This window comes from Monodon monoceros, unplaced genomic scaffold (genome assembly GCF_005190385.1).
Source record: "Monodon monoceros isolate NGI ecotype Baffin Bay Population unplaced genomic scaffold, NGI_Narwhal_1 Super_Scaffold_14, whole genome shotgun sequence".
Classification (NCBI taxonomy): domain Eukaryota; kingdom Metazoa; phylum Chordata; class Mammalia; order Artiodactyla; family Monodontidae; genus Monodon; species Monodon monoceros.
The window spans coordinates 25,721,117-25,745,979 of record NW_021703770.1 but is presented as its reverse complement, the minus strand read 5'-3'; the positions used below and the strand labels follow the sequence as shown (position 1 = coordinate 25,745,979).

The following is a 24,863-nucleotide window of genomic DNA, read 5'->3' as shown; positions in this document are numbered from 1 at the left end:
TTTACCCTGAACCCTAGCTCTACTAACTGGGACAGCTCAACATTCCATCACTTTTTCTAACTCTTCATGTGTCTGTGCCTCTGCCTGTCTTTGCTCTTGAAAGAAAGTACAAGCTTTGAGGGTTCATCCCACATCAGAGTTGGGTGCAGAGCTCTGCCCATTTCCCACAAGAAGTGACTCACACTTGGTATTTTTGGTGACGCTCAGTGATTATTCTGGAGACCTGGACGTGTCACAACAGAAGGGTCACATCGTGTTCTGCACAGAAATATGCCACCCTGTTACTTCAGCTCTCATCTGTACTCTTGTATCTTACCAACAGCAGTGGCCACTTGTGGCTTTACTGGCACATGAAGCCCCCCTGGGACACAGAGTCCAGGTTTCTGTCCCCACAATCGTCTCACTCAAGAAACAGCTCTGCTGGACAAGTCCACCTTCCTCAACACCCCTAGAATTGTGAAGAAATTTTTTTTCAATTTCACTGGATATACCACACTTACAAATTTATACTTGAAAAATCTTGTATCACCATTTTTTTCACTTAATCACTGCTTCTCCTTCCTCAGCATCACCAAATACAACCACAGTTTCTCTACTGTGAACCTCTGCTAACATTTTTATGGACCTTTTTAATCAGACTAGAGCCCAGAAAACACTTCAGAATTCTTGCCAGAATGGCTATTCTGAGTAGAACATTTAGATACAGTACTTGACAGGTGGAGTCAAGAACCCATGCATTAGCATCCCTGTGTGGCTTCTTGTGAAGAAATCTATAAGTAATCCACAACACAGGATATGACAGTCCACAATCTCTCCACCATGAGTCACCACTCAGCCTTTATTCACTTTTATTATACTTTAACTGACTTTGAGTTGATTCCAAGGCCTTTTCTGGCCCCATCATTAATTTTTAAATCCCGTCAATGATCTCACACCAGGATATGAAGCACCCCACATTGATTAGAACTGTCTTTTTTAAACTGCCTGTGCAGATACTAAGTGAGAACAAAGCAGAACAAGCTGAAAGTGGAAAATTCCAGAGCACCCCAATCAGTGTAGAAGCGTGGCTAAATTTATATTTATATAATTGTCTAGTCAAGTTTTTCCTTCAGTTGGCTCAACTGATGTAACAAAATGCAAGAGGACATCGATCACATTGATCATAGGCCATCTGAGAGCAAAATACTCCCGGTAACAGAACACTTGGCTAGTATGCAGCAATGCAGGAGAACGTGGATAGTCTCCAACCACAGAATATATTGTCACCCTTCAAAAAGTGGCATTAGAAGATTAAAGGCTAACTTTTATATCCATTAACCAACAAACTGTGTCTAGAAGGATGTACACTTCTGAAAATGGGGACATTCCAGTCAGAAGTGCAAGAACTAGAGCACTTCGCTAATTTAAAGAGCCCTGCACCCACACAGACCTCCACAATTACATTTTAACATTTGCAAAAAATAAGTATTTACTCAATAATAATTCAGCTGTTAATTGAACACTTATTATATCACAGGCATGCATACAAAGGCCTTCTCCCAACCTGTTATGCAATCCTATAAAAGTTAGTTGTTCATTTACTTTGTTCATGAAGCCAAAAACAGAGCTTTAGCATTATAGAATGTGGGATCCAATATTGATAAAAGAGCCTCTTTGCAAACTGAAGTTAGCCTAAGATGCTCTTGATGATCACTCATAAAAGTGGTAAGAGTCCGCCTGCCGATGCAGAGGACACGGGTTCGTGCCCCAGTTCGGGAGGATCCCACATGCCGCGGAGCGGCTGGGCCCGTGAGCTGTGGCCACTGGGCCTGCGCAAAAAAAAAGTGGTAAATATTCTTTGAGTACATTTACTGACGTGGTTGTCACTTCCTGTAATATGGCTTTGCCTTTTTAGTTCTAAGAAAGCTTTTTCAGATTGCCCTGAAATTTAGATATTCTGCCCCTAAATGACAGCCAAAGGTTTGCATGGGCCTTGGTACATTTTATTAAGTAATTTTTGTCTGGCTATTCTTTTTAAATCTTCTATAAATTCAGTTTTTAAATTGACAATACCCCTAAAAAAGGATTTAATTATTTGCTTTCTTCTCAAAGTGTTACCTCTATATCTTTCTATAACTCCATGTCTTCAACAATATTTCAGTTATAATGAACTTTATTTTTTTTAATTTTATTTTATTTTTGGCTGCATTGGGTCTTCATTGCTGCACGCGGGCTTTCTCTAATTGCAGCGAGCAGGGGCTACTCTTCATTGCAGTGTGTGGGCTTCTCATTGTGGTGGCTTCTCTTGTTGCAGAGCACTGGCTCTAGGCACGCGGGCTTCAGTAGTTGTGGCATGTGGGCTCAGTAATTGTGGCTCGTGGGCTCTAAGCACAGGCTCAGTAGTTGTGGCGCTCGGGCTTAGTTGCTCTGCGGCATGTGGGATCTTCCCGGACCAGGGCTCGAACCGTGTCCCCTGCATTGGCAGGCGGATTCTTGACCACTGTGCCACCAGGGAAGCCCTATAATGAACTTTAAAAAATAAATAATAGTTGGTCTGGAAACCAGGGTCCTGGGTCTAGAGATGCACTGTGTTCTTAGATAGCCACAGGAAATTAATATAAATTCTAGTAATGTCTTCAACACTTCAAGAAACTTCATCACCTCTCTGAATGCAGCAATTAAGATGATTACCAACAATCACTGTGATTGGGAACTGAATCTCTTCCTATAGTTCATCAGCATCTTGAGGGATACATATGCTCCTGGTGTTATTTCCCTTTGCCTGGCCTTATAATCCCCAAATAACAAAATCCCATTATGTGAAAAAGATCACAAACATGTCTGAATATTGTGTTACTATTAATAACATATAAGTTCGATTTTCTCAGAATGTTCAAACTGGAGAGACTTTTGAGAGGAATCCAGATTGTGTATTTACTGGCTCGGAATATGAGGTTCAGACATAAGTCATGTGACCTGCCCAATCTCCTCAGAACTCAGAGGTGGATTGTGAAACCAAGATGCTGGACACCAATTCCAGCTCCTTCTATGCCCACTGCACTTTGTCCCTCACTAACACACAGAAGGACTATGCCACAGCATTTATCTCCCAGGGGAGAATGTCCAGATAACAGCAGGGCCCATGACCAGGCACAGGGTTTTTTCTGAATCATACATAGAATCAAAAATCAATTTTTTTTTCTGAATCAGTACAAGAATTCCAACTAAATTTCCCAGAGTACTGAGGTATCAACCATTCTCCATGACCTCCTAGGCAGACTAATAAACCAATCTCTGATAATTAATCAAAATGTCCTCAGATTCTATGTAAGCAGATCCTCATGAATGGCATACTATTAATTGAGCTGTAACCCAAAAAAGAAGTTTCCATTTTATTTTTTTATTCCATTTTATTTTTTATTCTATTTTATTACTTTCACATTTTAAATTTTGTTTGTTTTTTCCCTAGGAAATTGGTATGAAGGATTCCTATCTGCCTTGATATGACAGTTTTCTTCTCCCTAATCAGTACTTTCTAAATGCAACGCTCCAATTTGGGGCAAAAAATCATATGTGATTCCAGGGCTACCAATGATTCCTGCCGATAATGTTATCCTTTCCAAATACTTCAAAAGCATTTTTTTATTGGAGTATAGTTGATTCATAATGTTGTGTTAGTTTCTGCTGTACAGCAAAGTGAATCAGTTATACATATACATATATCCACTCTTTTTTACATTCTTTTCCCATATAGGTCATTACCGAGTACTGAGTTCCCTGTGCTATACAGTAGGTCCTTATTAATTATCTATTTTATATATAGTAGTGTGTATATGTCAATCCCAGTCTCCCAATTTATCCCTCCCCCCCACATCCCCCCAGTAACCATGTTTGTTTTTTTTTTACATCTATGACTCTATTTCTGTTTTATAAATAATTTCATTTGTACCATTTTTTTTAGATTCCACATATAAGTGATATCATATATTTGTCTTTCTGTGTCTGACTTACTTCACTCAGTATGACAATATCTAGGTCCATCCATGTTGCTGCAAATGGCATTATTTCATTCTTTCTTATGACTGAGTAATATTCCATTGCATATATGTTACAGCAAATTTGAAGGCTTCAGCTTACCATATATGTTGATTTTTGTAATTATCTAGAAAGAAAACTAGACTTAGAGTTGACAGACCTTAGTTTAATAACTAGCTTTGCTATTTATATGTGAGCTGTATGATCTTATTTCTCTGCTTCTCTGAGCTGTTTCCATTCATCAATGAGATGGGAATAATAACACCTGTCCTACAGATCTCACTGGGACATGAACAGAAAATGGTTTAAGGACAGTGAAAGTACTTTGTTAATTCCAAGGAATTAAACAATTGACTGCTCTCAGGACTCCATTCAGGATTCAGGGTATTGACAAGAAAGTGGCATTTTCTCCCAGATTATCTTGATTGCTTAGATCAAGTGTGGCTAAGAACAAAAAAAGAAAAGAAAAGAAAAGCAGATATTGACAAAGTAATTTTGTGTCTACACTTGAGACGAGGCCAACCACACCACTTGGGCACTGGACTCTGTTCCCTATTCAAGAACATAGTTCTTCCAATTGTCTTCTTTCTCTTTCTCCTGGATCGTAGGATTTCCCCTGTCTCTGGGGATTGTTCCCTAAGCAAACAAGCATGCTGCGATGTCTCTCATCTTTAGAAAAATAGACTCTTCATCACCCTCTGGCAGCCCTTCTGCTTTTCTACTGCTTTTCCCAGAAAAACTCAAAAGATATGTTTATAATCACTATCCACTTTTCCCATCTTCTCTTGAGCCCACTCTAGACAGGCTTGCCTGATAAATTAAAGCTTTTATTTGTATAAATAAATAATCCTTTTCTCCAAAACTACTCATTTCCTCTTATTCATGCTATTCTGTCTTGTAGGTGTTCTCCAAGTTACAAGAGTAGCCTAAGAGGGTTGTCCCAACTATTTTAGTTTTGTCTTTTACTCTTTATCTTTCTTGAGTCCTGATCTGTAAAATCAGTTAGTACTTTTTACTAGGCATCATTGTAATAGTTATCAGAATTATTTCATAATTACATCAAATATTAACTGTTTAATATTCTTGAATACTTTGTAACTTAAAAAGCAATATGCAACCTGGCAATTCCACTCTTACTTATAGACCCAAGAAAAATAAAAACATACATGCACACAAAAACTTGTACACCAATGTTCATAACAGTATTAATCATTATAGGCAAAAAGTGGAAACCACCCAAATGAGTGGATAAATAAAATGTGGTATATACATAGGATGGAATGTTATTCAGCAATTAAAAGAAATGAACTACTGATATAAGCCGCAATATGGATGAACGTTAAAAACATTACACTAAGTGAAAGACACTAGTCATACACAAAAGACTGCATGATCCCAATTATATGAGATATTCAGATAGGCAAATCTATGGAAACGTAAAGTACATTAGTGGTTGCCTAGGGCTGGGGAAGGTGAACAGTGACTGCTCATGGGTATAGGGTTTTTATTCAGGATGATGAAAATGTCCTAAAATTAGATTGTGGTAATGGTTGCACAGCTCTGTGGATATACTAAAAACACCTGAATTGAACACTTTAAGTGGGTGAACTTAATTATATGTAAATTATATCTCAATAAAGCAATGTACGAGGTTAACATCATTAGTCATAAGTCAAGTTGATAGCCTGCGCCCCTGATATGTTGTGTTGAAAATGGCAGTTCACCTCTGTGGCCTTCCTCCAAAAAATCCATTACTTCATTGTAACCATGAGGAAAACATCTTCCAAACTCAGGTTGAAAGACATTCTATAAAATGCCTAACCAGTTCTCCTCAAAACTATCAAGACCATCAAACATAAGGAAAGTTAGAGAAGCTGTCACAGCCCAGAGGAACCTGAGACGATGTAATGACTAAATATAATGTGGTATCCTGGATAGGATCCTGGAACAGAAAAAGGGCACTAGAGAAAAACTAATGAAATCTGAATAAAGTATGGAGTTAACTAATTCTGTGTAAGAATAGTCATTAATTGTGACAAAGAAATGCACCATACTAGTGTAAGGTCTTAGTGATAGGGAGAGTTTGGTGCAGGGTATTTGGAAACTCTCTGTATTAACTTTGCAACTTTTCTATAAATCTAACACTGTCTTTTTAAAGGTTACATACAAACGTTAGCTAATAGTTTTAGAACTTGTAGTAAAAGTCATAGTACTAGTACTAGAGATAGTAGTTAGTAAAACGAGGTTCCTCAGCAGCCTAGAATAGAGAAACTAGTTCGCCTCTGGTTTTTCACAGACAGCACACATATGCAAAGTTGAGCTTGTGTCCACTCAGGGAAATGTAATCTCAACCTTCAGATAGACATCTCAACAGTCAGATAGACATCTACCCAGTTCATGTATTTTTAAAAAAAAATTTTAAAGGAAGAAAAGAAATCCTTGAATAGGGTCTTTATCTAGAGATTTTATAGATTACAAAATGATGTTTTGAGGACTGAATTAAACTCTCTTGTGAGAACTATATGGCACTTATTCCACATAATTAAATATCATAAAGAGTAAAATATATATAGTAGGGCTTGATTCTAAAGTTTCCAGCTGATACTCACGAAAAAGTTAACCCTTCACCATGGTGGCCAAGGACGGGGCCTGCCCACCTTAGACCCTCCTGTTCCCACCCTGCTCTTCTCAGCCACCCCTGTAAGCAGTTTCTCCAGCTGAACACTATGTTTTAATCAACTGATTTTTATGACCTCTTTTCCTTGCCCTCAATATACTCTGCAAAAATGGCTGCCTACTTCTTCGTTGACTTTTTAGCTCCATGGAGCTGACCCTTTTAGGACTCAACACTCTACATCCCCTTTGGCAGCTGCATCTCCCCTTCTGTCCTAGCAGAAGGAATGCCAAGCACCCCACAGAAAATGATGGATTTTGTTATGATTTCCACAAGCTTCCTAGAGAAAAGAGATCGCTCCACTTCTTTCCATGGTCTGCAGTTAGAACTTGCACACTAAATTACTTCTAGTCTTCATGCTATGCCCCACTATCTCATGCCTCCAGATTGTCACACACACCCAGTCTCTGCAGTAACACTTGTCCTGCCTCTCCTTATCTTCAGACTTTGGCTTAACTACCACTGAGACCAAATCCTCACTCACCAATCCTCAACCTCAGGTCCAGATCGGGGGCTCTCATAGAACCAAAACTTTCCCCTGTGTTAGCATTTGTCACATTGTATCAGATTATAAGATACATGAAGCTATTGGCAATGTGTCTCTGGGTCACTGTCGAATCCTCAACAGCCAGGACATTGACTGGTACACAGTAGGAATGCCAATGAATCTCCTAGAGTAAATGAGTAAATTAATTCCTTCCCAATCAAAAATATATGGATATATATATATATATATACCATATATATATATATATGGTAAGATCATTTTCCCCTGAAGATTGTTTCATGCTGTTTCTCAAAGACCTTTAGGTCCTGGGGCAGAGGCGTCTGTAAATAAGCAATCTTTCAACCCATTGTGTATCCCATGCACTTCCCCAGTAAAAATGTCAACGCCTAAAAACAATGGCCCAACAATATTTTCAAATTTGCATTTTTGTCACTTATTTGGAACCACAACAGAAATAAAACTTCAGCAACCGACAGTGAAATTAATTGGGTATGGAAGACAATCTCTAGGACATTTCCTTTCTAGGTATTTGCTCCTGTATTAAGAACTATTAAAATCCAAGCTATGGCTACACCAAAAACTTGGGAACATTTTAGAAAGTGATTAAGCTCAATCAAAGATATTTGGAATTAACTAAAAATAATTATGAGTGAGATTGAATGTATTCTCTATTATCCCACTGGAGACATATGTTCCTCCGGGACAGTCTTCGAAACGTCACTGCATTTGTTTTATTTTAACACTTCCTTAACATTTAAAAAATGTATATTTCAAACAAAAAGCTGAAGTATATTAAGGACTCATTTTACTAATTAACCAATCTCTATTTAAAAGGGATTTTTAATATTAAAAAATTAAGTGTTTGCAAAAATCCTCTAACAATATGTTGAAGTATTAAAAACCCAGAAAAGGAATACTCGAGGAACGGTGTCTCCTCCAGGATGGAGTATGGAGTGAATAGGGGGCAGCTCCAAGGGAACCAGGTTCATGAAGCCTCCCCTTCTCTGCAGGTGGAGTAAGTTAATCCTTCCTCAGAACCCTGGACTCATATATATCACAAGGCACATATCACAGTCTGCTTATTTTTAATGTATAAAGTCAGTGACTTCACAATGCATTGATATAAGCAACATGAAAAGAGGAGAGAGCCTTACTGTTCGAATCCCCAACATCTAGAAAAGTCCCTAGGATATGGCAAGTGCTTAATAAATGTTCACTGAATGAAAAAAAAACAGAAAAGGATCATGATTACATATTTTGAAATAATACTTTCCATGCCTGAATTTATTCAACATTAATTGAGGGCTATCTTATGTCACATACTGTATTAAATACCTGAGGAAAGAGAAATGAATAAACTTTACTCATGTCCTGAAGAAGCTCACCATCTATTGGACAGGTGGACAAATATAACTCATTGCAATTAAAAGTTTGGGGAGTGATGCCAATGTATGCATGGGGGCCTGTGGAAGCGCATGGCAGAGATACTAACCTAGAAACAAATTGCTTTTCTTTGAGACAATGAAAGTTGCCCCCTTACATGAATTAAAAAGAGGTAGGTAGATATTATATGTGCATTCAGTGTTTCATCTTAAAATAGTAGGGAAAAATAAACAGATAAAATTCAACCTTTAAGTTCAGAAATTAAGCAGCAATAAGTATGTTGAAATTATACTTAGAAGAGATTAAATGTTTTTGGCAACCATGTGGGAGTAACATGGTAGAAATATCATTAATGAAAATGCAAAAGACTTTCACAGGGAGAGCAAAGTATAAAGGAAAGAGCATGGGCTTTGGCTTAAGCAGACTTAGCTCGAATCATGGGTGTCACTTACTAGCCATGTGTCTTTAGACAAATCACATATACTCTCTAAACCTCAATTTCTTCATAGGCAAAAGAGAACCAATACTAGCTTACACACGGAGTTATTATTAAAAGCATTAAATAAGATTATGTTTACATATCTTTATGATGGGCCATTTATAAAGACTCAAATGTGATGCTAGCACTCCAATTGTAAATCATACTGGGGGCTCAAATATAAGATGCTTAGTCCTTGGCAAGGAGTGAGAGGATATTGGTAAGTGTGAAGCAGTGACCTGATATCAGAGAACCTGGAGTTCCGGGCGGTGGAAACAGGCAGGGATGTGAGTGATGATGAAGACGATGAAGATGATAATTACTGTGGCTCCTTCCAAAGCTCAGAGTATTTATCACTGAATTAAGCCTTTAGTTTCCTAGGATCAATTAAAGTATTTACTCATAATTTTAAAAGTCAGCTTTGAAAAAGCAGGCTTCCATTAACCTCTTGTCTGAATAGATCCTCTTTATCTCTGAAAGAAGTCAAGAATCTCTGAAATGTTTTACTTGGTATTAAATGAACCAATGTGAAAGTCATATCTTCCCACTGAACAACTTCCCTACCCCAGTAAGCCAAATGTAAAATGTAATTATCCTACACGCGGTGAGTCAGAAGGACAGTGAACAGTGATCACTCAGGGAACGGTGAGTGAGGTAGAGCTGGAGGGCGTGGGGCACATTCTTAGAGGGTAGGAAGGACTTCAAGAAAGTGATCAAATGGCCCTGGAAGCAGAGGAAACACAGTAGCTTGAGAGTAGGTGTATAGAGAGCTCATAGGCGCCATTGCAAAGAAGTTGTAGGAGTTGTTCAAAAAAAGATAGTAGTGGTTCAAAAAACGATAAAGGCTATGTGTGTCGCTAAGTGAGAAGTCTTACAGCAAATGATATGAGCCACGGAAGAAGGCAGTTACTATAGAATAACAGCAAGAGGGTAGCATTACCCCCACGATGTGGGATTCATGGGGAGTTCCTGGGGTGGACAAGATATAGTTAAGGGTAGGACAGAGCCCCAGTATCAGAAGGAGTGCCAGGAGGGGAACGGAAGGTATTCTAACACAGGAGAGCAAGATGGATTCTATTATCAGGATTAAGTACAAGGAGCTGAATTTATAGTAGATACTAATGACAGAGTGGGTATCTAGCTGTGGAATCCTTATTTCTACACTAAAGAACTTTTAAAAGCCCTGTGTAAAAACAGGATCTCTCTCAATGCCAGAACAAGATAGAGGCTGGTGGAGAGGGCTTTAGGAAAACAGCTGAGAGGTGGGGAAGGATGAAAGAGGAAGTATCAGTTCCTTCTATTTGCGGTAGTTTTCAAGTTCAGAACATCTAGAAAGTCTGGGCTGAGGAAGCTGAAATTTGTCAAACTCTGTAAGAGACTATAGATAACTAAAAACTTATTTTAAAATATGTAAAGTGTTGCTGTTGAAGGAAAGGTGAGTAAAGATGGGATTAGACCCTAGGTGTCCTAGCGTTCAGAGCAGACACTTTTGGTGCCCTGGGTCACATCCTCTGAGACAGACTGTGGTTTCAGCCATGATTTCATGGCTATTGTGGATGGTTCCTGCTTGCTGAGAAGACCGCACTACAGGCATACAATGTCCCCTGACTGTCTCTTCTCTTCTCCGCCTCAAGGTTCTGTCTAAAGCCCCTAGGAGTTTCCAGGTAGGTGAAACTTGAAAGTACCGTGCATTTAAAGCCCCTAAGGCACCTCTCAACAAAGGGGAGATGGCAGCCAGTAGATAAATGCCTCGGCTTCCCTGTCTCTGGACAGATGATCCCGAAACGCATTACTTGATCCACAGTTGCCCGCAGTAGGAGTTGTCTCAAAAACACACCGTATTTTGGCTTTTCCTCCTCTGTCACACTCTCTTCTATGCCTTTAATCCTGCTTCCTGGGTTCATCTCCCAAATACTGTAAACTGCCTACACTTAAGTCCTTGTCTCAGACTACATCTTGGGAACTAAATGCTGGAGGAGGGCAGAGGCGGAGTCGTTTTATTTTCACGTTTCGGTTCTGTTTTGTTTTAATTTGTGTTTGCTTTGCATTTCTGTTTCTCCACAGGTCACCAAGATGCTGGCAGTGGTTGTCATTCTGTTTGCCCTTTTATGGATGCCCTACAGAACTCTTGTGGTTGTCAACTCATTTCTCTCCAGCCCTTTCCAAGAAAATTGGTTCTTGCTCTTTTGCAGAATTTGCATTTATCTCAACAGTGCCATCAACCCAGTGATTTACAATCTCATGTCCCAGAAATTCCGTGCAGCCTTCAGAAAGCTCTGCAACTGTAAGCAGGAGCCGGTGGAGAAACCGGCTAACTACAGTGTGGCCCTCAATTACAGCATCATCAAGGAGTCAGATCATGTCAGCACAGAGCTTGATGACATCACTGTCACTGACACTTACTTGTCTGCCACGGAAGTGTCTTTTGATGACACCTGCTTGGCTTCTGAAATAACCATTAGCCAAAGTTGATTCATGAAGTAGAAGAAAATGGATGATAAGGAAAGTGAGAATCTGTGCAGTTATCAACCCAAGAGAGGAAACAGCCAATACTGGTATGTGACGACAGAGCAGATAAAGTCCTCGCCAGTGCTCTAACACTACTGCCCCAAGACACTTTAACCCATTAGAATGATTCACAGCTTCCTTCTCGTATCAAGAAAATGTATATCATAGAAAAACTGAGCAGGTCTGTGAAAAACCCAAATGGTGGAAATTTTCCATTTAATTTGAGACTTTATTTTCTGGGGCTGTGAAGTTTAGATAAAATCTAGACATCAGTTTACCTTATTCAAAATAACTTTATCAAATGTATTTTCTCACCCCTCCCAAATTATTTATACATGTGGTAATTTGGCAACATGAAAATTTTTAATGTTTTCATTTAGCATTTCATTTTAATAAAGTACAGTGCTATTTTCATGAATATTTGAAACTACAGGGGAAAACAGAAAAAAAATTTGAGGAGTAAAAATGAGATTTCAGACAAATATATTCACCATATGAAAAAAAAGTCATAATGCTTATAAAATTCTGAGTTGATTTTTATATCTTACAAAGTGTAGATGGTGAGTCACCATTCAACTTTAATGTAAATAGCCAAACCCCAAAATAGCCAAAATTACTCATTGAGAAGACATGTAGATTTGATATTTAGATAAATCCAGCTCTGTACTCTGCAAGGCGTCTAAATGATGGGTGAGACCGGAGAAATATCAAGATTAAATAACTGTGAAGATACATACTAACATATAATTAATATTGAAAAGTAACCAAGACAAGACCAAGTATTCAAAATAAGGTTTTACTTCTTCCTCTGAGACTTTTAAGGAAGAAAATCCTATTTGAGCATTTGAGAAGAAAATCCTATAAACTACTGAGCCATGTCAAGCAAATCCTTTTAGCTGAAACTAGCTAAAAGTCTGAAACATTCTCAAAAGCTTACTTGCTATTCTAAGTCAGCCAAGGGCTGACTATTACACTTCCAGCTGAAGACTCCCCACTGAGCATTGTAGCCTATGGATTTCAACTTGTCTGCAAGTGTCTTTCCTTCCTGCCTGCTTGTCATTTGTAGGTTCTCTCTCTTTTTTTTTTTCCAAATGCTTGTGACATTTTGTTTACAGATTCTAAATCAAAGCAATGCAAAATTTTGTTGGCTTTATTTCCAATAGAGCTAAAACTAATTTCATCTCATTATTAATATCTCTTTATCGTTATGACTAAGGCCTGCTCTTCTATTCCAGTGATTATTAGAGAGTTGTGAATGTGAATCTGTCAGGTCCTACTTTAATCCCTTTCAATCGACTCACGTACTAAGATGTGGCCAAGTGTAAAAATCGTCCTTGGTGTTGGTTCAGTAATAACTTTTTTTTTTTTAACATCGTTATTGGGGTATAATTGCTTTACAATGGTGTGTTAGTTTCTGCTTTATAACAAAGTGAATCAGTTATACATATACATATGTTCCCATATCTCTTCCCTCTTGCGTCTCCCTCCCTCCCTCCCACCCTCTCTATCCCACCCCTCCAGGCTGTCACAAAGCACCGAGCTGATCTCCCTGTGCCATGCGGCTGCTTCCCACTAGCTATCTACCTTACGTTTGGTAGTGTATATATGTCTATATCTCTCTTTCACTTTGTCACAGCTCACCCTTCCCCCTCCCCATATCCTCAAGTCCATTCTCTAGTAGGTCTGTGTCTGACTTTTAATGACTGGGTCAAAAAGTACTGTGTACTTCTAAGTGCCCCATAGACTGGCATTTTCCCTTTCCACGGTATATACTTATCTTGTGGATTTTTCCCTGAAACCTAATTGCTAATGATAATTACCCACATAAACACCTTCTTTACGAAGAATATTTTTCAAACTTCAGTTTTTAAATGCTGCTTCATGGAGACTCTGCCACCCAGAACCTCAGTCCTGAACATGCTTTGGTGAAAATTGGCCTCATCTACTCCATGAAAACATTCTTATCCTGTCACTGTTTCCGTAAACAAATGCAAGCAAACACTTACAGGAGATACACTAAAGGTCTATATGCACGACACTAAGAAAACTATTTTTAACTGACTTTTCATCCTGGATTAAATATTAATTTTGGGATCATATAGATAGAGCACTAGAGTGACCCAACCCCAAATCACACATGCACGTATGCAGGTGCATACAAGTACATACACATGGATGTGTAAATTGCTTATCCATGGGGATTGGAATATATTAGATTTTTTTCATTATGGAAAAGAACTGATATCATTGAGCATCTACTCTGTCTCAGGCATGCTGGTAGGTACTTAATCAACATTATCTTCATCACAGTCTCACTACAGCTGTGATTTTTTTATGATAAGACCAGGGATCAGGGATTAATTCCCTGAACTGTATAGATATTAGGGAAAGAAAATGAAGAAATGTCTTTCTTTTTTCTTTTTATAAGCCAGCATGCTGATTAAAATTCTTGTGACCTGATGGCTTAAATAATTAAAAAAATATTCTTTGCAGAGTGGTAATATCAGATGTTGAAAAAAATTATGATTAGTTTTATATGTTATACACAAAACACAATATACTCTTCCCACCTTTGGAAATTTAATATATGGGCTCAGTTTTTGTTTTAATGTTTAAAAAGTTATTTGCTAATAATCTGTTAGTTTTAGACCACGTGGGAAATTCAAAAGAACACAGTTCATAGCGTTTCAACTCTAAAGCAAATGCCATTATGAAATTAAATGTTCCCATGCAATATCCAATAGATATTTGGGTTTACACAGCAGAAATATAACTTTTTAAGGTATTCTTTATCACACTGTACTAAATCATAAAATATTGCCATAAATAATCAAAAGTTAACAAACCATCAAATGAAAAATAGATTAAAAATTGCTGACGGAGTGATGTTATTAAGGCCTCCCTTAATAAAATTCCTTGAGCTATTTTATTACTTCCAATTTCATTAATTGCTGAGTGTCTTTGGTTAGATCTTGGACCTGAGGTAATTAGGTAAAGGGCACAGATCATGAATAAAACAAGCAGACATAAATTTCCTCTTAAGACTTCTCCATCAGTATTATGAGTTTAGTTCTAGAGCTTCACTCCAACACAAATATTCTAAACGCTAAAGAGAAATGAGAAAAGTGAAAACTCTGTAATCACTCTTAAACAGGCCAAATGCACGGAACAGCACACCTTGACAATATACCCAAACACATGGCTGATTTGTGCTAAACAGCTAGTTAAGTCAAAGAAAACTATAGCCATAAAACTTAGGTTAGTGTAACTAAGTCTTAAATAGATACTTGAATTGTTTCATTTTCAGAAGAATGTGTTGGAGTAATAATGACAGTATGTCATAGTAAAGCTGAGTCCACATGGTTATGGACTTACTCTTAAAGAATAAGAGTTACATCATTCCAAACTATGTTAAATCTATAAACATGAGAGAAGAGAGAAAAGATTAACTTTTGGGAGGAAAAGGAGATTTTAAATAGCTTACCCATGGTTCTATGAATTCTATAAATAATATATGCAACATTATTTATGTCTCCCAAGTGCAGCTCACAAAGGGGTTGGACTATTTGATCATGGAGTAAGGGAACTGGATGTGAATGATGGAACAGCCACAGACAACCAGTCCATCCAGGCTAAAAGGACATTTATTTAAAATATTTGGAGTCACTTGTTCTCCTTGGAAAAAGCAGAGTATGAACATCTCTAGCAATGTGTTTTCTGTTTATCTGTAGTTGTCCACAGCAAATAACCATCAAAACCAAGATTTGGCTGAGCAAATATAAGTTTTTAGAGTAATACACATGAAGAAGTCTTACAGCACTCTGTAGTAATAAATATATTTTTCTCTCCTTCCCCACCTCCCCTATCAAACTCTTCTCCCTCCGCAAACATGGTTTTCCTCAGAGCAGCCAGTTTTATGTGACTTTATTCAAGACTAAACCTGGACCTGAACTATCTTAAGTGTACTCTCAAATATATGTGATATGTATGTATGTGTGTATATATGTGATATGTATGTGTGTATATATATGTGATGTGTGTGTGTGTATATATATGTGATATGTATGTATGTGTGTATATATGTGGTATGTGTGTATATATATGTGATATGTATGTGTGTATATATATGTGATATGTATGTGTGTGTATATATATATATATACACACACACATATATATATACGTATATATATAGTTGCTCTGAACACTTGTGTGTTTCATAAAATCATGTTCAAATTGTGGAAGAACTGATGCTTCTAAAGTTTCTATTTAGGTCCCAATTTTCATGGTGGGGAGTCATGTGTAGAGTTGAGCTGCTCAATGTTTTTTCCCTCACAGATAAGTGCAAGTCTGGCATTTCAGAGCTTCACTGAGAAACCAATAAAGGATACTCCATATGTGAAAAACTACTGCAGAAATTTAAGAAAATAAAAGGCTCTCCCCATTCTTAAGGATTTCACAATCCAATGAGGAAAAACTAAATCAATATAATATCATCTCAAGTTATAACATTTTGGCAATATTTAGAACATGAATTAGAAACAGAAATGTTTTAAAGAAGCAATTAAGATCGTTCATGTATTATGATTCTGTTTTATGAACTATAATTAGAAATATTGATTAATTTTTAACTTCATTGATCACACGGGGGAGAAAGGTCAGATACAGCCCTGTAATATTTTGTTTTTATGTTTAGTCTGTAATCTCAAGTCACTCAGCAGAAAAGCTCATTTACGAGAGTGCCCACTGGGGAATAGTTTTGTTTCTGAGACGGTTAGAACCAAATGGACTATGCTGATATAAACTAAATCTATATGGTTCTGATTTTAATATTCGAGTAATCTCTGTGAAAAGAATTGCCAAGAATGTTTGTAGACAGTGTTGTCAGGCTTGTTTACATTATTCTACACCAAGTACATTTATGGCAAATCCAACATGAGGTGATTGGTTTATATTTTAGAGATTATGTCTGGAAAAATTAAGCTGGATGAAATAGTTCAGCTGGGACAGCACATTGTCCGAACTGTCAAATCTGGATCCTGCAAGAGAACAAAAGACAGCTTTATGGCCAATAAACAGCAAGTCCACACAATGATCACCTGTATATCCTCGTGGAGGAGCATCTGGGTCAAGTCTGTACTACAGGCTCTCAACTGAAATAATGGAAATAAAAGCATTTTTAATGTTATACAAGTTAAAAGGATGGGATTAAAAACAATGGAGTTGGCTAGAGTTCCTGCAACTTATTGAGCCTCTAAGCAACACCCATAAGTGAATATTTCATTCCTCACAGAATAATGGACTTAATTTTTGTGCATATGGTCGTTCTCTGACTTGTAAGAAAGGGAGAATGAACTTTCTCAAGAATGTTATGAACTGATATTGATAAAGATGGAGACTTTCCAGAACAGAAAAATAAACACAACATGGCAGTAGAATAAGATTGAACTTAACCACAGGTCTGAATTTAGAAGACAATTAAGAACATTTTCTGTATTCCTGAAATGGCACAAAATGCCCCAGTAAGGAGGCTAAATGTTTACACCTTAGCCAAGAATAATAAATCACTTTAATATACATAAGAATTATCTGGAAGCTTATCTTTTTTTTTTTTTTTTTCGGTACGTGGGCCTCTCACTGTTGTGGCCTCTCCCGGACTGGGGCACGAACCCGTCCCCTGCATCGGCAGGTGAACTCTCAACCACTGCGCCACCAGGGAAGCCCTGGAAGCTTATCTTAAAATGCACTTTATTTGATGTTGCCCCAAGATTCTTATTAGGTAATTTTGATCCCTGGAGTCCTCTGACCATACCTGGAAAACCACTGAGTCTTAGCCCCCAATGTAGACCTTCAAGGCTCTTTAATATCATAATTCTTAATAAACAAACTACATGAAAAAATCCTTGAGAGTAAGTCTATTTCATCTTTGTATTCCACAAATTATCTAAACTTGGATGATGTCCCTAAGTATCTGGTAAATGTATGAATAAATCAATGAATTGCAAGCTAATATATTTTTTAATTTTCTGCTAATGTCCAATTTGCCTCTAAATCTTTCTACACAATAAGATAACTAGTTCTATCTGGTTTTTATTTTTCTAAACAGTTCTCCCAGCTCAGTGAAAGGCACTACATTAAGTGTGCTAGATGAGGGTCAGAACAATTCCTTACATATGTGTAGTGCTTGACAATTTCAATAGCACTTCCACATCCTAATTTAATAATTCAAGACTAATACATTGCCTCTGCCCTCAAGGAGATTACAATCTCGTGATAACATATTAACACAGAAACATAAGAAATACAGAATGCATAATTGGAAGCCAAATTGTGTGATTTCAGACTACAATTGAACTCTTCAGAGGTAAAGGGACATCTTTGGTGCCTGGAGTCATTAAGGATAACGTTGTAGAGAACACAGGACTTCTTTCAAGGATACGTTTGATTTAGATAAAGAAAAGACAATACATCTGGGAGAAATAAGACGAGTGAGGTCAGGGAGGTACAAATAAACATTAGAGCAAGGCTCTGGACATTATGGATACGGGTCCAAAGTATGTCCATTTCATGAGAGATTAAGGAAGGCAGCTAGTCCTTTCATATTTGCCACCACCAATAAAACTCCAAGTAAAGGAAGTCAAGAACCTACCTGTGCTTATATTTGGTGAGGAAATATTCACCCATACACTAGAATATAGAGTTAAAAAGCATATAGGTCAGCTATATTTACTTTCTAAATATTTCATTTATTATGTATAGAAAATATAGTACACTATTTGTCTTATAAGCATTATAATTCCAAAAGTACTCTTATAGTCTTAATTTTCGAAGTGGAAAATATGTGTATATATACATATACATGTATATCTTTGTTTCTATATCGTATCATCACCATATATTTTAAAGTATTTATACCTGGGTGTATTATCCAGGGGTCCTTAACAACCCTGGATTTATCCAACTATGTTAACCATAGAAATCAGAGCTAGCTCAGGGACCTAGGCCTTTCATGAACTTAAGCTTTAAGATTAACTTTGTGTTGAAAAGCGAGTAGTGATTAGCTTCAGATCACTTGTGACACCGTGGACTTGCATGTTGCTTTTGATGTGCTCCTGAATGCGTTGGCTTCCTTCTATCAGTTTTAGAAAGTTGTATGCTGACTCATTTCATCACTTGGGAATTAATCACTGTGTCCTTGTGGGACAAGGACTCTTCTTTAAGAAAGTACAGTATCATGTGCTCTGCTGTGGGAAACTGTCTGTACCAATATGTGTATTGTGAGCAATAAAGCATCAAACTGAAAGAACTGGCTCTTTAGTTTTCTTTGTCTTCCAAATTATTTCATTTTGGTGCAGCTTGACTCTTAACCACTTGGTCAGAAGAACATCATTTTAATCCAGTGGCACCCAACATGTACCAGTGTGGTTTTTTGAGATGATTATAAGTAACACAGAGGTAGACGTTTTCCATTTCAATAGTCATTTTAATGTGTATTGGAGCAAATATGACTAGCTCATCAAATTCACGATGTCAATGATGTTAATGAGTTCGCTTGGTGTTGATATTAGATAAGACGAAAAATCATGAGGTTTAAACAAGTGGCTGAAGTGTGGACAGCACTGAAGTAATTGTTTCAGGTGTCTGTCCCTTTTTGAACAATAGCAAAGTAAACCCAGATACTTGTGTGTATCATTGAAAAGCAGATTGCTCCGTTACCTTTGTAGTTCCAAGTAATCTCCAACTTACCTGGAATAAGCAAGGCAAAAATACGTGGACTATAAAGTTCAGCTCTTGTAGAAGTGGATTTGGCTTATTCCTGGGGCCACTGCTCTAGTATACAGACTCTATTTGATAAAGTTCATCTTGCCATGTAAAAGAAAATGCTTGCTTAAGTAAATCTCAAACTTTGCTGGAATGACCTTATTCTTTCATACTTGGAGAACATGAGAAAAATAAAATAAAAATAACATTTGAAGCACTGCAGCATTGAGTGAACAACAGTGGATTCTTTGAATCCTCTTTATTCAAGAATAAAACAACCTTGCCACCACTAACCCTATTTATCTTCCAAAACATTTGTTCTTATATCATGATGGATAGCACCTTCAGCAATGTCACTTTTCCTCAGCCCCCATCCCAGGTCATTAGTTTAGTGGGATTTTACCAAATAGCATATTCCTCTTTCCCAAATCTCCTAAAAATGCTATAAAAATCAATGAAGACACGTTTTCATGCACGATGGGCAGTAAAGTGCAACAACTAGCACACTACCTGGCACATAATGGACCCACCAAAAGTATCTGTTAATGGATGTGAATGAATATGTTTAGCAAATGGTTAAATTTAATGGACAGAAAGCATTTTATGCCACAGATAACTACTAAGAGTATAAATTGCATGTGGACACTGAAAGTCTTAGATCTCCTCAGTCTCAAACACCATCCACTTATTTATACTAACCTTAAAATATGTTCAGCTTCATGATTTAATATTGTTTCCTCTGACATAAAAATCCACCAGGGAATTCCCTGGAGGTCCAGTGGTTAGGACTCTGAGCCTCCAATGCCATGGACCCTGGTTCGATCCCTGATCGGGGAACTAGGATCCTGCAAGCTGTGCGGTGCTGTCAAAAAGTTAAAAAATAAAAATAAATAAAATAAGATAAAAATCCACCAAATGTGATCACTCCATCCACTCCACAAAACTGTGACCTCTGCTGATAGATTTGTTGTAAAAGGTGAGATAATATTAGATGAATCTATGCAAATCAACCAGTGGTAGCAGCCACCTGTGGAGACTTGCATCACATCTCCTCTTTGGCTTCCATGATTTCAGCACAGCTGTGGTGGACAGTTCCATGCACATTTCTTCCCTCGCAGCTCCAGCAAACAGAGGTGACTCTGCTTTTCTGCCTCACAACTTTCTTCAAAGCTGTGGGAAGCCACTCAGCTTGAGCATAGATTCCAAGGGAGTTAATGTCCTTGGGGACAACATTAAGACAGTGAGGGATGAAAACCAGTGGACAAAAGCGCCAGCCTCTCATCTTCTGGTGGAAGATGCTCAACTTTCTGAGCATCTTCAAAAGGTTCTTTAGAAGGTCTTCAGCCTGACCAGCCCCCAGTTTCCATATTGGTAACCAGCTCAAAGACATAACCTTCATTAACTTTTCTTCCTACCTTGTTCCTCTCTCCTAAATTTCTCACTTCTGCTTTCTGGAGTCACCTCCAAAATATAACATTCACACCCAAATCTTTGTTTGAGACTCTGATTTGGGATTTTACAATTTTTTACGATTTTTATGTGAATGTCTACTCAGTGGCAGGTCAGAAACATCATCATCAGAAAGTAACATCAAGAACGGATCTCACTGTATTTCCAGTCAGATTGCCTTCGAAAATCTCAAAGAACTGACGTTGCATATAGCTACCAGTTTTTACACTTCTAATATAGCACAAAATTTATGAATCACAGAAAAAAAAAAGTTGTTTATACTACCATAAAGGATCCTGTCATTTCAATTAATCTTTTTTCTTCTCGATCTCTCTTATGTAATTTATAAGTATGTAACTCAGCATATAATCATTGCATTTGTAAAATGGAGATAGAAGCATCTAAGTATGACCTAGAATGTTTCCCTATGAGATCCAGAATTATCTTGATATTAAGATAGTTTTTTAAATTAGTCAAATGGCAAAATTAGGCAAACCTTAACAAAACCACTAGCAAAGCTCATAGCTGTCAAACCATAATTCAAGTGCAGGGATTTTTTTTGCAAGGAGCTCTTTGAATGTCTCTCACTTGAATCAGTTAGCTTCATATTTTGTTATATAGTAGTATAAACCAGAAAAGCCCCATCCTAACCCCAAATACACACAAACACACTGCCAGATTACAGAATATAGAGAAGCATAAAATAATTAAAAAACCAAACTGACCATAGACAGCTTTCTTTATTTCATCCGTATAACCATACATTGACTAAAATATATCATGCATCTACTACATGACTTCAGTCATTCACAGGTATTATAAAATGGACACTAGTTGACTTCAAGGAGTTTCTAATGACTCTGCCATTGCCAAGGTACCCTCAGAGAAACTCCATCATTGTTGACCAAACAATGTTTCAACAGTGTTTCAACTTTTACCTCACACTCCAGACCTTGAAAATCACATCTTATGTCTTCAGCTGTTATGGCAGGTGACACGGTTGTGGCAATTTCCGAGGTCTAAGAAAGACTAACTCTTAAACTGAAAAAAAAAAACCTGAAAAAGAGGTGACAATAGCAACAATTAAAATACTTGTTTGTTTGTTTAGCTTCTTAGTACTATTAGCTATGACTGGACAGAGGTGTACAGAAACATCTTTAGACAGTATCCCAACAGTCGAAGGGAAGAAATACAATAACAACAACTAAAAGGAAATAAAACAAGGATTAATGAAAATAACTTTTCCAAGTATCATATTGTGTTGGATTTATTGAAAGAAGTTCTTTCAGAATTTAATATTCAACATTTAATAGGAGCACTGCTACTTCATTCATAATAAGTCATTTTCTTTGAGAAGAATGTAATTGTCTACCAGAAGGATCGGAGACAGTTGAAAGAATCATGGCCTTTGCTTGGAACATTGAACACATTCTTTTTAATGCCAAGATATGAAGGATGTGGAAACACTCACTTTTATAGCCAAATGGTGAACTACAGCTTCTTTCAAATTGAGCATTTGCTAAGTTTACCCACATTTCATATTGTTCTCCTAGGTTATACCTCACACTGTACTTCTGCTCGCTGATCGGAAACAGCAATGGGTACGATGAGTACGAATTGCTGTCCTTTAATTTCTTATATCAGTTACATATGTTTGGGATTTTATGAAAATTAATATGACCATGTCTTATTACTGGTATGATATAATCAATAGAGTGGCACTTAGGAGACCCAAAGAGATTGGAACCCAGCATTAAAACTGCTTCCTGCATTTAGCAGGCACTGTGAGAAGGAAGTTGAGGTGAGGGCCCATCCGTCTGTGGAAACAGAGAGGGAGTCCAGCCTATTAGGAAAAATGGCATCTACATAATTCAATTTAAGGCAACAAATGGGTAGTAAGCATCTACAACGTGCCAACACCACGACTGGTAGCATACATCTTACACTACATATACTCGATACTGGGAAGTTCATCATAATTGTTTATTGACTTAGACAAGGAGAGCACTTGAAAGAAATTAATGATATTCAGAGATCTAACTGGACAAATATCAATGTAAATAATCAGAGCCGTGCTGAAGTGTGGGTGACTTGGTGCTGTGTGGAGCAGCACAGTCACGAGCTGTAAGTGTTTACATAGACCCAGCTGAAGCCACAACTTCTTCGAGAGCCTGGAATGAGACTGAGCTTTCAAAGTGAGGTCAAGTGACCCCAGCCCTACAAAGGAGACTGAAGAGACTCAAAGACCAGGCAGACGTGACCAACATTAAGCTCCTATGTTCTCACTTGAACATTGTGATTACTATTCACGTGAAGGGGGATTTCAGTGTCTTTTCAGGAATGGGATGAGCAGAAACACATGCTGCCCCAACTACTGATTGTGTATTTCCCAGAGCAAAGCAGGCGCATGTTTGAAGAATTTGATCATCAACGTTTTAAGTATTTTAAATACAAGTGTTTATTGGGAAGAGAAAGAACCTCTTAGTTATGGGTTTTAAAATTCTGATTAACCACCAAAGTAGGAATGAAATATGCCCCAGAAACCAATAAAAATTATTAAAATCTTGTGTATGTGTTTGTTTGTGTGTGTGTGTGTGTGTGTGTGTGTATTATTATAAAAAAATCTATCCCAAGTAACATGACAGATTTTAATTTGGGATCACAAGTAGTGACCCATACAGTTTATAACAGAATAACTGAAAGGATTATTTTGTTTTAGGACATTTTATATGCTGAGGCTTATATAGAGTTTTTAAAAGAAAAAAAATGTTTTGATCATTATGGTAATGGAGAATAATCCAGGCCTCTAGTATGGTTCTCCAAAAGAAGAGTGTGTCAGGAATTAGACTCTCCAGACTTTTAGAATTCCAGCCAGTGGAAGAAAGGAGTCAACTCAAAGGGAAGATGATCTCAACATTCACCAGCTGCTACAAAAACTGACCAGTCCAGCTTTGGTGAATATCAAATCACAACGTGGAAGCTTACTTTTGAGACTTTAAAGTAGATGTTGGTTGAAATCCCACTAGTACAACTGTTAATTATGTAATCTCAGGGTGGCTGTGTAATTTCCCTGAGCATCTATAAAGTGACCAAAACAACATTTAGGTAAATTTAAATAAGAAATGTGTGCAGTGTATCTGGCACAGTGACACACACATGAGAGTCACTAAATAAGGATAGATAACAATAGACATTGTGAGAATTTTTTTTAGAATTTCAAAGGCATTGGAGCTTCCATGTCCAATAAAGTTATCTTTGTGAGCACCGTATAAAGCATAAAGATTACTGGCTCTATTCCCCATCATGGACACAAGGAAGACCACATTATCCCAACCCCTCTGCAGGCAAGTTGTGCCATGTGACTAGTTGTGCTAAATGAGCTAGTATGCTACCTCCTTCTCCACCATCTCTTTCTCGTAACCGTTCTCATTTTCTTCCCATTCATTCTCCTCCTGGTCCCTCACGGAGCATTATTAAGGTCAGGATGCTAAAACATCAGCATGGTGCAAGAGTTCATTGATAGAGACTCTTTTTACTCTGATTAGGGACTATTTTCCAGAAAAGATCTTAGGTGTGTATTCAATTTACCACTGTTTTACCCACCAAAAAAGCAATATAAGTCATAAGTTAAATATACAATTTTTAAAATCAAAACCACATAAACATAAAGTTATAATTTTTCTGTTTCTGGTACTATAAATTGAAGAAAATATCCTTATTGTACTGAGGGTTGACATCATATATTTAAGGAAGATAGATGGGTGGATGGATAGATAGATGACTGATAGATGACAGATGATAGATAGATAGCTGAGCCAACCAGATAGGCAGCTATTTGAACATTTAAGCTACTAACGGGTGGCAAATTCTTTCTTTAAAATTTTTAAGAGTTACTCTTGGTACCCTTCATCCTCTTACTGTTCTCGTTGCAAATCCACAATCTAGGAGACTCACCAAAACTCCTATGTGTTGCCCTTCCTACATCCCACCCCCTCTACTCTCAGCCCTCTGTTTAAAAAGGCAGCTAACTCATTCCATACACTATCCACTGCCAAGAGGCAGCTTTCACATTGGTTCTTATCACCCCT

At 37.5% G+C, this 24,863-nt stretch overlaps 1 protein-coding gene across 1 annotated transcript in view; it reads left to right on the top strand.

Moving 5' to 3' along the window:
• TRHR (thyrotropin releasing hormone receptor) overlaps positions 1–16,074 on the top strand; it is a 54,911-nt gene extending 38,837 nt beyond the window's left edge. Inside the window, exons 3-4 of the mRNA XM_029222417.1 lie at positions 11,122–11,612; positions 15,904–16,074. Coding sequence (XP_029078250.1) covers positions 11,122–11,529 — 408 coding nt within the window. The 3' untranslated portion in view covers positions 11,530–11,612; positions 15,904–16,074. The remainder of the gene's footprint in view (positions 1–11,121; positions 11,613–15,903) is intronic.
• Positions 16,075–24,863: the final 8,789 nt, after the last annotated feature.